General features: G+C 54.3%; 1 protein-coding gene across 1 annotated transcript; it reads left to right on the forward strand.

The window, feature by feature from the left end:
• Positions 1-8,037: 8,037 nt before the first annotated feature.
• On the forward strand, positions 8,038-11,927 carry MRPL16 (mitochondrial ribosomal protein L16). Its single transcript, XM_072745733.1, has 4 exons — positions 8,038-8,182; positions 8,765-8,830; positions 10,253-10,401; positions 11,268-11,927. Exons 1-4 carry the CDS (start codon positions 8,128-8,130, stop codon positions 11,751-11,753), a joined length of 756 nt encoding a protein of 251 aa, XP_072601834.1. The 5' UTR covers positions 8,038-8,127; the 3' UTR covers positions 11,754-11,927.
• The last annotated feature ends 226 nt before the right edge of the window (positions 11,928-12,153 follow it).

Raw genomic sequence — 12,153 nt, forward strand, 5'->3', positions numbered from 1 at the left:
GGGGGTGGGGGGCAAGCGGGATGGGCGAAACAGGTGGACAGGACTGGAAGTACCTTATGGTAATGAGCCCTGAGTAACGTACGGAAATGTTGAATCACTGAATTGTACACCTGGTACTTTTAATTAATTACTCTTAATTTAACACTCTTAATTCTAATTGATTTTAAAAGTTAATTTCTTAAAAAGAATTATGATATACTATAAAAATTGATTTTTTAAAGATGTTTATTTATTTATTTAGGGGGAGAGGGGCAGAGGGAGAGGGAGAGACAGAAGCCTGAGCAGACTCCACGCTGATCGCGCAGCCAGACTGGGGGCTGGATCCCAGGACCCTGAGATCAGGACTTGAGCTGAAATCAGGAGTCAGATGCTTCACCGACTGAGCCCCCCAGGGACCTCTATTAATTAATTAATTAATTAATTTTTATTAATTTTTTAAAAATGTCAGCAAGCAGGCAGCTGAGTGGCCCAGCAGATTAGTGCCACCTTTGACCCAGGGCGTGACCCTGGGTCCCGGGATTGAGTCCCACGTCGGGCTCCCTGCATGGAGCCTGATTCTCCCTCTGCCTGTGTCTCTGCCTCTTTCTCTATGTCTCTCATCAATAAATAAATAAAATCTTAAAAAAAAAGTCAGCAAGATCCGTGTTGAATATAAATATAATAAATTTATAAATATAAACGCCTGCTGACACGAAGTCACCCATGGTGCGCTGTGGGCCCTCCACGCCCGAGCATCAGGGTGGGTCACCGGGTGGTGGGGTTGCTGGTGACCGATTTCGTCTGCTTGCTTCTCTGTTGTCTACCTTTTCTCCATTTGAGACATAAGTGGGCAACCGGAAGATGGGGGGAAAATACTTTTAACAAAGCTGGTCTTTTTAATGTAACAATAAATTGGGCAACAAAAAAAGGAAGGGGTGTCGGAGTGAGAGAGAGAATACTGACCCCCAATTTTTGCCATTAGTTGTGTGGGTTCCTTTGCACGGGCGGGGCGGGGGGTGCGGCAGGCCAACAGGCTGACAAGGGACCTGTGACCTGTGGCAATTGCAGCGCAGGATGCAGCCTGGGTGCTCCTCCCTGATGAGGCCTGAGTCCAGGCGCCTCCCTTAGGGTTTCTGTGACCTCCACGGCCTCAGCTCCCTGCAGGGAACCGGTCAGGTGGCGCAGTTGTCTGCAGGGGGAGGAGGGAAGCCCGGCTTCCCATCCCGCTGGGCTTGCCTTTATCTGGACACACCAATGACCTCTAGCAAGTTCAGGACTGGAGATCACTCCCTGGGACGTGGAACTAGGGGGGCCCCCTCCAGGCTCTTCCCCCCCCAACCCCAAGATCCCGTCATTCTTCGAAATGACAAAGAATCCTGCTGGGAAGCGCCAATGGCTCTGAGATTTCTAAGAAGGACGACAAGAAGGAAAGAGGAGGAGGAGGGGAATAATTCTGGCCAACAAAATAAAAACTGAAAGGGAGAGAGAATAGGGCAAAGCAGTTCCAGCTTTCATCCTGAGGACCAAACCCGCAAAACAGCCATGATGTTTTTACAGAAAGTACAGTGAATTTGACCAAACATAAAAATATGTAATAAAGTGACAATAATTAAAAGGGTGTAGCACTGATTTCGGATCAAGTTGACCATAGGAATGGGATAAAATGTCAAAAAATATTATGGGGAAATTAGTGTATTATAAAATCACATTCTTTTTAAAGATTTTGTTTATTGAGAGAGACAGAGAAAGTAACTGGCTGATTTACTGCATGAAAATTAGGGATGGGGGATCCCTGGGTGGCGCAGCGGTTTGGCGCCTGCCTTTGGCCCAGGGCGCGATCCTGGAGACCCGGGATCGAATCCCACGTCAGGCTCCCGGTGCATGGAGCCTGCTTCTCCCTCCGCCTGTGTCTCTGCCTCTCTCTCTCTGTGACTATCATAAATAAAAATAAAAAATTAAAAAAAAAAAAGAAAATTAGGGATGGTCCTACCTCAAAAAAATTAAAGGACATAATGAAAACAATAAAAAAATCCATATATAAATGAAGTCAATGTACTTAATATTATAACAAGTGTTTTGAATTGACAAACACACGGTACAATAGAAACACAAAGCACACAGGCAAGCAAAGGACACACACAGGAAAACCGACAGAAATATAAGAGCAAAGAGAGGAGAAAAAGCTCAACAGCACTAAGTCATTGAAAACTTGCCAGCTGCCGTACAACCCATAGAGTCCACGACGCGGAGCGGGCCTCAGCGCACCCCGGCGGAAACCCACCCGAGGGCCGCCTCGCCTTGACCGCAGGGTCGGGAGTTCCAGCCCCCGGTGGGGGTAGAGCTTATTTAAAAAGAAAATCTTAAGAAAGAAAAAAAAAAAAACTTGAATTTACCCTGCTCCCGCTTACCCAGACTCCAAAACCAACTTTGTCATTTTCTCATTTCTCTGTGTTAAGAGTCGCCACCGTGGATCCACCCGCAGGTGAAGGTGCTGGTCTCCGGGCTCCGGCCTGCTGGGGCTGCGGTGCCTCAGTGGAAGCCAAGGGCGAAGGGCGGCAGAGGGGCTGCACGGCCCCACTTGGTGCTTCCAGCAGCCCCTGCCTCTTCCCTGGCCTCCCCGCCCCCTGCCTCTGACCCCTGCCAGGGCTGACCCGCATGGCACCTGGTAGGGGCTGATGTATGTCCTCCTCTGCCCCAACCAAAAATACGTCCTGGGGCCCCAAGTCTTCCCTCGGGCCCTGGACACCCCCATCTCTGCGGCTCCTCCAGCTCCTGGCTCCCACTCCTCGGTGGGGCCCTGGTGAGCAGGATGTAAGAGGACCCTAAATCCGCACGCTGCATGGGGTCCTCAGCCAGTTCCTACCGCCTCCTTTATGAATCCTGCCCGGGGGGGCACCTGAGTGGCCCAGTCAGTTAAGCTCCGACTCTTGGTTCCGGCTCAGGGTCCTGAGATCGAGTCCACGCTCACCTCGCAGAGCCTGCTTGAGGCTCTTCCCCCTGCTTCGCCCCCTGCTCGTGCTCTCTCTCTAAAATAAATAAAATAAAAAATCAATCAATCAGTCATCAATCCATCCTGCCCAAAAGGCCCAACGGCTCACTCAGGAATGTGGGGGTCACCACAAAGCTGAGTCAGGTACACTCTTGTTTTAACAGCCTGTCGTGCACATGACATTGGGTGTCCTTTGTCCGAGTTCACGCCGGCAGAGCTCTGAGAGAAAGGTGTGACGACTACGGGGTATTTGCCCCCAGGATGCACGTGTGGGGTTGATGCGAAGGGGCACCTGCGCCCCGGTGTCCACAGCAGCCACACGGTGGGAGGCGCCTCGGTGCCCCCGACAGACGATGGATGAAGAAGAGGTGTCTATGGATGCAGCGGGCATCACTCAGCCGCCAGGAAGGACGGCACCCGCCGCGGGCTTCCCCGAGGACGGCCCTGGAGGGCGTGATGCTGAGGGGAGGAAGCCCGCCAGAGAAAGACCATTATCTCACGGTCTCACTCACGTGTGCAATTTAAGAACAAAACAGAGGAGCACAGGCGAAGGGAGGGGAAATAAAACAGGATGAAATCAGAGATGGAGACAAACCAGCTGAGGGTCGCTGCACGGGAGGGCCGGCCGGGTCACTGGGTGATGGGCATGAAGGAGGCGGGGCCCTGGGTGTTCTATGTGACTGACGAGTCCCTAAACTCTACCTCTGAAACCGAGAATACGCCATATGTCCATTAATTGAATTTAAGTAAAAAAATAAATAAATAAATTTCAAAAAATAAAAAAGGTGTGCAAGAGAGCTCAGCACGTATGTGGATCAACAGACACTGTGATGTTGCTGGTGAGTCAATCCCTTTGGAAACGTCCTTTATCTCTTTGAGGAACCTCCACACAGTTTTCCAGAGTGGCTGCACCAGGTCACATTCCCACCAACAGTGCAGGAGGGTTCCCCTTTCCCCACATCCTCTCCAACATTTGTGGTTTCCTGCCTTGTTAATTTTCCCCATTCTCACTGGGGTGAGGTGGGATCTCATTGTGGTTTTGATTTGTATTTCCCTGATGGCAAGTGATGCAGAGCATTTTCTCATGTGCATGTTGGCCATGTCCATGTCTTCCTCTGTGAGATTTCTCTTCATGTCTTTTGCCCATTTCATGATTGGATTGTTTGTTTCTTTGCTGTTGAGTTTAATAAGTTCTTTATAGATCTTGGATACTAGCCCTTTATCTGATACGTCATTTGCAAATACCTTCTCCCATTCTGTAGGTTGTCTTTTAGTTTTGTTGACTGTATCCTTTGCTGTGCAAAAGCTTCTTATCTTGATGAAGTCCCAATAGTTCATTTTTGCTTTTGTTTCTTTTGCCTTCCTGGATGTATCTTGCAAGAAGTTGCTGTGGCCAAGTTCAAACAGGGTGTGGCCTGTGTTCTCCTCTAGGATTTTGATGGATTCTTGTCTCACATTTAGATCTCTCATCCATTTTGAGTTTATCTTTGTGTCTGGTGCAAGAGAGTGGTCCAGTTTCATTCTTCTGCATGTGGATGTCCAATTCTCCCAGCACCATTTATTGAAGAGACTGTCTTTCTTCCAGTGGATAGTCTTTCCTGCTTTGTCGAATATTAGTTGACCTGCCCTATGACCCAGCAGTTGCACTGTTGGGGATTTACCCCAAAGATTCAGATGCAATGAAACGCCGGGACACCTGCACCCCGATGTTTCTAGCAGCAATGTCCACAATAGCCAAACTGTGGAAGGAGCCTCGGTGTCCATCGAAAGATGATGGATAGAGAAGCTGTGGTCTATGTGTACATGGAATATTCTTCAGCCATTAGAAACGACAAATACCCACCATTTGCTTCGACGTGGATGGAACTGGAGGGTATTATGCTGAGTGAAATGAGTCAATCAGAGAAGGACAAACATCGTATGTTCTCATTCATTTGGGGAATATAAATAATAGTGAAAGGGAATAGAAGGGAAGGGAGAAGAAATGAGTGGAAAATATCAGAAAGGGAGACAGAACATGAAGACTCCTAACTCTGGGAGATGAACTAGGGGTGGTGGAAGGGGAGGAGGGCGGGGGGTGGGGGTGAATGGGTGATGGGCACTGGGGGGGGCACTCAATGGGATGAGCACTGGGTGTTATTCTGTATGTTGGTAAATTGAACACCAATAAAAAATTAATTTATTTAAAAAATAATAATAAAAACAAAACAAAAAATAAGTCCTTTATCTCTACAACCACCCCCCATACATGCGAGCAGTCATCCTCCAAGGCTATGGCCCACTGACCCCGAGGGTCTCACACGGAGGCTTTATTAGACGGTAGGAAGTGACCCCTCAAGGTCTTCTGCTACCCCCACCCCCTCCAAGAATATACTCGGTCACCCCTCACAACCCCAGCGCAGCTTTCTGCCCACGGGTCCTGTCTCTGGGCTTTAATAAAAACCACTTTTTTTGCACCAGAAACGTCTCTAGAAATCTCTCCCGCCCATTCACTCCGGGACCCCAAAACACAGCAGTACCGCTGCTCTCTTAGGAAGGCCCTACACCATATGGAAGCGAGGTGACGGAAGAAGACGTACCACTAGCCCTTTGACGAGGTTCCATGGACTTCTGAGATGAGGAGCTTCCACGGTGATTTATCACATCACGATATTGTGATTAGACTCTGATAAGCCCAAACCCAATCTTTTTATTAGAATGAGACCGTGCGCACACCTGCACATACACACAGACAACATGCGTGCGGGTGCCGTGTATGTCAACCACTGGCCCTGGAGTTAGGCTTCAGGCTTCCGTTATCTCTTGATTTTAGAATAAGGAAGATTAAACATGGAGATGGTGATTTTTATACAGATGGGAAAATCACAAATCCCAGCGAATAGAGACCTGGATGATCTAAAAATAAGGCCTTGTAGCTATACATTGTAGCATCTTAAAATTTCACAGCGCTCACTGAGGACTGGTAATCCCCTTGCTTAGGCTGTAGGATCACCCACAGGGCTTAGTTCACAAGAGGAATTCCTGGACCCCACCTGCAGTGTCCGGCTCAGTAAGGAGGGACCAGATATTCACATTTACACCAAGGTCTCAGAAACATCTGATGCAGGTGGTCTGAAGCCAATTTTGGGGAGGTTTTAGCAAACCCATGCCAGTAAAAGGAGGAACATCAAGGCTGTTTATCTCTACTTTGCATCATACTAGCCGGGTAGCAAATCATTTCATCCCAGAACATCCGTTTCCTACAGATACATACCATGCAACCACCAGAGAGAAGCGTAAAGAAAGGGCTGTGAGACCTGGAAGGAGGGAAAATCATGTTTAGGGATGAGGGAAGCCCTAACGTGCCTCCTACCGTTTTCATGACGCTCTACTCTTACTTCTCTTCTGGTGTCTCAGCAGTAGCTGGCCTGTGCTCATCACGTCCTGTCTACAAAAACATGAATTCCTACAGAAAGGCGTCGCTGGCTTTTCCTCTCTGTACCCTCTATTGTACCGGGCACAACTGTTGCAAAGATAAATAGGCGTCATTTGTCATGGTAACTGTTTAAATGTAAAACTTTGAGTTTACTTTTTAGTTCTTTTAAAACAAACAAAAGGGGGCACCTGGGTGGCTTGGCAGTTGAGCGCCTGCCTTTGGCTCAGGGCATGACCCCGGGGTCCCGGGTTCGAGTCCCGCATCAGGGGCCCTGCGTGGAGCCTGCTTCTCCCTCTGCCTGGGTCTCTGCCTCTCTCTCTCTCTCAATCTCTGTCTCTCTCATGAATAAATAAATGCAATCTTTTAAAAAAATAAGTTAAATAAGTAAAAATAAACAAGGTAGAAATTGGGGAGAGGGCATCAAAAGACTTCGAGACCAATCAAAGACAGGTTGTACTGACACTTTATTTTTCCACCCAAAACAAAATCACACAATATTCACCCTGAGATGTTCTAATGCCTGAGCACGTTGTCATCTCCCACCTTGGGTGGGAGGGAGCAGGGAAGGGCTGCCTAGAATCGGGCTCTGGCTCCGGACTGGGGGCGTTGACCCTCGTAGGCCTGCTCTAGAAGCGCAGAGGCCTGGCTGCAGTCAAGCCCATTCACTCTGGAGACAGCTTTGCGGTGCAGGGATGTGCAGGTGGCCTGGGGCCGGAGAAAACTCTCCAGGAGCCCTGCAAGCCTCATGGGCTTTATTTCTCGCCATTTAGGAAATTAATCCTTGACCACACAGAGATTTAGTCTAATTTAAATACAACACAGCTGTCTCAATGCGTCAATCCCATTTGTGTCCTATAGGCTTGGGAAAGATTCTCTGTCCTTCCAAATATTAAAAAGTTTGGGACCCATAAGACATGATTGGCCCAGCCTCCGCCAGAATACTCATTATTTTACGTTAATCATCAAGTTTTGGTAACTGTCCAGGCCCTGGGGTCCCTGGAGCAGCAAGGCCTCCAGGCGGGATGGTGCTGTTCCCCTCCAGGTGACAGACCTCCACCTCTGGGGGGGCCTGGGGGGGGACACAACACCTAACAGGTCACCAGCACCAGCTCCCAGCTCAGGCCAGGGTGCAACCCGGGGAGCGCCCCAGGTCAGGGGCCCCGGGCTGGGGAGGCTGCAGCAGAGGCCGCAGCCCCGCCCCCGGGAGCACAGCAGAGGCCGCAGCCCCGCCCCCCGGCACAGGCCCCGCCCCCGGGAAGCGCAGCCGAGGCCGCAGCCCCGCCCCCGGGAGCACAGCAGAGGCCGCAGCCCCGCCCCCCGGCACAGGCCCCGCCCCCGGGAAGCACAGCAGAGGCCGCAGCCCCGCCCCCCGGCACAGGCCCCGCCCCCGGGAAGCGCAGCAGAGGCCGCAGCCCCGCCCCCGGGAGCACAGCAGAGGCCGCAGCCCCGCCCCCCGGCACAGGCCCCGCCCCCGGGAAGCACAGCAGAGGCCGCAGCCCCGCCCCCCGGCACAGGCTCCGCCCCCCGCGTCCCGGGGTCCCGAGGTCCCGACTGCGCAGACGCCGACAGCGGCGGGGGCGGGGCTAGCACTGACATCGCCGGAACCCCAGCGCCGCGGCCCGGGTTCCTCCACTTCCGCCGGGACTCTCCGGGGGCGGACCCGCGCCAACGTCACTTCTGGCCCGGCGGGTGCAGGGCGGCGCCGAAGTCGCGGTGGAGCCGGGGCGGCCGGTCGCGCGCGGCCATGTGGCGGCTGCTGGCTCGGGCCGGGGCGCCGCTCCTGCGGGCGCGGACGTCAGGTCAGGAGCCCGCGGCGCCAGCAGCCCTCCCGTCCTCCCCGCCCGCCCCGCGGAGGCTCCGCTGGCGCTTGGCCTCCCCTGTCCCGCCGCCGCGGGGACTCGTGCCGGAGGGGCGCTGCCGGGCGGTGGAGGGGCGGGGGTCGGTGCGGGAGGGGGGAGGGGGTCGTTGGGGGAGGGGCGCGGGGTCGCAGGGGTTGGTGCGGGGGGGCGCGGGGTCGGGGGAGGGGCGCGGGGGTCGGTGGGGGAGGGGCGTAGGGGTCGTTGGGGAGGGGCGCGGGGTCGCAGGGGTCGGTGCGGGAGGGGGGAGGGGCGCGGGGTCTGTGTGGGAGGGCGCGGGGCGCAGGGGTTGGTGCGGGAGGGGTGCGGGGTCGCAGGGGTTGGTGCAGGATGGGGGAGGGGCGTCGGTGGGGGAGGGGTGGGGCGTCCGCGGGGATGTGCCCCCTCCCCCGCCCCGCCCCCCGGGTCGGGCGCCGTGGGGCTGTGAGGTCTGCCCGGGTCTGCCCCGGCTGCGCTGCGGTCTCCTGGTCTCGTGGTCTCGTGCCCCCGCCCGTGGCCGCGGAGTCTCACTGCCTTTCTCTCTAGGTCCCCGGGCCGCCCCGCCCGCCCGCGCTGGCCTGAAGACGCTGCTCCCGGTGCCGACCTTCGAGGGTGAGAGCTGGGGCCCGGGTGTGTCCCCCGTTTCTGGGCGGGCCCTGCGGCCGCCGTGAGCCAGGAGGCGCTGTGGGGCCGGGAAGCGCGCGAGGAGCCGGAGCCTCCAGGGAGCGGAGGCCACCTGGCCGCAGCCCTGATGTTCTCCCCCGAGGCCGGCCCCCCCCCCCCCGCCCCCCGCAGGCGCCCTGGAACCAGATGCGGAAGCGCCGCCGCGGGAGGGATGCCGAATCCCGACGTTCAGATAAACCGCACTTGGACGTGTCTTTGCTAGATCGGAGATCTTAGAAAAAGAAACCGACACCGGCAGTGCGGGCCTCTGAGGGGTTTTGTCTTAGACACCAGGTGAAGGTGCAGGTCCTGCAAGTGCCAGTGGGCGGGGGTGGAGAAGCGTCACTGCAGGCCTCGGGCTGCCTGGGGAAGCCGCAGGGGCGCAGGGGCAGTTGCTGTGCCCCGAGCGCGGTCCCAATGGGGTGTTGGACTCGGTGGTGCAGCCCTGCCTGCCTTACCCGAGACACACCTTAGGTGACCTAGGAGGTAACAGGTGTTTTCCCCAAGCGGTCAGAGGCCTGTGTGGCCTGGGCTTCAGCCCGCCCCCCCCAGCAGGTGTCGCTCACGGCCAAAGTGCACAGGTGTGGGCATGAAGGGCCCCGTGCAGACCCAGCAGGCATCCTCCCGAGATGGGGGGGGGGGAGCGGAGAACTTAGGGATTCAGGTCCCCTGCAGGGTGCTCCACGCCCCGCTGAGTCCACAGGGCCTGAGTGGCTGTGCCGTTGTCCCTGGGCGGCCTGGACCACCTGAGCACAGGTCTCTAGGCCTCGGGTTCCTCTTTTATAAAATGCAGATTTCAAGTAGTACCTGCCTGAGGACAGCGACCGGGGGTGTGTTTGTGCGTTCACTTTGCGGTAGCTGAGCTGCACGGGTATCCGGCCCTGGGATTACGGGGGTTACACTCTAAGGAGTGCAGCATTCTAGACGCGGGAAGCGCCAAAAAATGACCGGGGCTGTGAAGTTATCTTAAAGATAAAACAAGATGCTGCACATAAAGCGTTCGGCTCAACGTCTAGCACTTGCTAAACATTAAAAAAAATTTGGCGGGTGTTCTCTGGGACAGTCTCAGTCTCTGCCTTCCAGACGGTCTCCTCTAGCGTTAGAGGGAGGTTCCTTTGAGGGCCAAGACTGCACGGGGGTCACTGTGGGTCTCACCCGTTGTTCGCTGTATCCCATTAACACTTGTTGTAACCAGATTCCACTGTCCACAAAAAAGCATCCACAGGAAAAACCTTTTAAGCATTTGAGTTTTTTGTTTTTCCAGTGGGAACTTCAAGACCTTGACTTAACTGATGAGAGTCTTGTAGGAAGAAAACGGGTCCTTTGAGATGTGTGGTTGTACTGACTCTTGGTTGTCTGTGCTCCTTTTAGACGTTTCCATTCCGGAGAAGCCGAAGCTTAGATTTGTGGAAAGGGTACCGCTCGTGCCAAAAGTGAAGAGAGAACCTAAGAACTTGAGCGACATCCGGGGACCTTCTACGGAAGCCACCGAGTTCACAGAGGGCAACTTTGCAATCTTGGTAAGTGACGTCGGAGTCCTGCTGCTCCGGGAGGGAGGCGGGCGGGCTGCCAAGTGTCCTGCTCGCGAGTTAATTCCCTTCCTCTGTGGGTTGTCTCAGAAGTGCCGCCATTTGCTCTTCAAGCTGGTGTGCGCTTCCCAGTCAGCGTCTGAGTCCTAGGTCTCGCTTTTACATGTTGCGTGAAAATAACGTAAAGACAGAAGGAAGCTACCTCGCTGGTGGTCCCTATGAGATCCTCTCAGACCTCTGGTAAAAATAAAACTACCCATGGCTCAGGAGGTGGCCAGTGGTCTTCCTTCCTCGGAGTAGCTTCCCGTGGACTTGATGTCAGTCGCTGCACAGGTGGGTGTGGACCCAGCGGCTTTCCCATCAGGCAGCCAGAGGGACACTGTACAGTCCTTCCACGGCCTCATCAGCCCAACAGGTCCACACCCGGCCCCCCCACCCCACTGCTCGTTTCTGGCTTCTCCCAGGCTGAGGTCCACTCCCCACCCCACACCCCCCAGCCTCCAGCTTCTCCCAGGCTCAGGTCCACCACCACCACCCCCCGCCCCCCAGCCTCTCCGGCTTCTGCTCCGACTCACCAAGCCATTCCTCTGTAACTATTGTCTGTTTCCCTTGGCTAATTCCTACCATTCTGGTCTGTTTTAAATATCACCTCCTCCATTGAAATGGGTCCACCTTGTTTTCTTTTCTTTTTTTTTTCCACCTTGTTTTCATTTACTACCACACTCTAGGTTTTTTCTCCAGGGTACTTATTCGGACTTTTATTTTTATGTATGTGATTAAAGCCACAGTTACTATGAAAGAGCCCATGAAAGATAACTAAGTTCCTGTATGTTTCTAATTCTTTCATCCACTTCTAGGCGCTGGGTGGTGGTTACCTCCATTGGGGCCATTTTGAAATGATGCGTCTGACAATCAACCGCTCCATGGACCCCAAGAACATGTTTGCTTTATGGAGAGTACCAGCCCCTTTCAAGCCCATTACCCGCAAGGGTATGGGCCAGCGCATGGGGGGTGGCAAAGGTGCCATTGATCACTACGTGACCCCCGTGAAGGCTGGCCGTCTCATAGTAGAGTTGGGCGGGCGTTGTGAATTCAAGGAGGTACAAGGTTTCCTCGACCAGGTTGCCCACAAGTTGCCGTTCCCAGCGAAGGCCGTGAGCCGTGAGACTCTAGAGAAGATGCGGAGAGATCAGGAGGAGCGAGAACAGAACAACCAGAACCCCTGGACCTTTGAGCGCATAGTCACCGCCAACATGCTGGGGATTCGGAAATACCTGAGCCCGTACGACTTGACCCAGAAGGGGCGGTACTGGGGCAAGTTCTACATGCCTGAGCGAGTGTAGGGAGGATGGGAGACGGAGGTGGACAAATGCCACGGAGAGAAAGGACCTTCTCGGGGGCTCCGACAGCTAACTGAGGAGCAGTGGATGAGTAAGTGGCTTCTGGAAAATGGTACCGTATCTCTTGTTTTAAGTGCATCCTATTTACATTAAATAAAGTTTGAGTGTCCCCTGAGAGTATGACTTCTCGTTGGTCCCTCCTGGCCCTTAAATGGTCACAAAGCTGGCTTCACCGACCGTCAGGGGGCCAGTGCTCCCCAGCTGTCAGGTCAAGGTCTTCAGGGTCTCCCGCCTTGGGGTAAGATGGATTTAGTATCTGCACGGGGTTTCCTGCTCTGTCGGCCTCACGTGGCTCCACTTGTACCAGACCTCTACATTGGTACCTGTTCTTCTCTAGCTGAAG

The sequence above is a fragment of the Vulpes vulpes genome, unplaced genomic scaffold (genome assembly GCF_048418805.1).
Source record: "Vulpes vulpes isolate BD-2025 unplaced genomic scaffold, VulVul3 u000000659, whole genome shotgun sequence".
Classification (NCBI taxonomy): Eukaryota; Metazoa; Chordata; class Mammalia; order Carnivora; family Canidae; genus Vulpes; species Vulpes vulpes.

Excerpts from the sequence above, each read along its gene's own strand:
- MRPL16 (XM_072745733.1), top strand. The coding sequence starts at position 8,128 with ATGTGGCGGCTGCTGGCTCGGGCCGGGGCGCCGCTCCTGCGGGCGCGG. Across the intron at positions 8,183-8,764 it reads CCTGCGGGCGCGGACGTCAG|GTCCCCGGGCCGCCCCGCCC; the intron begins GTCAGGAGCCCG and ends CTTTCTCTCTAG. Across the intron at positions 10,402-11,267 it reads AGGGCAACTTTGCAATCTTG|GCGCTGGGTGGTGGTTACCT; the intron begins GTAAGTGACGTC and ends ATCCACTTCTAG.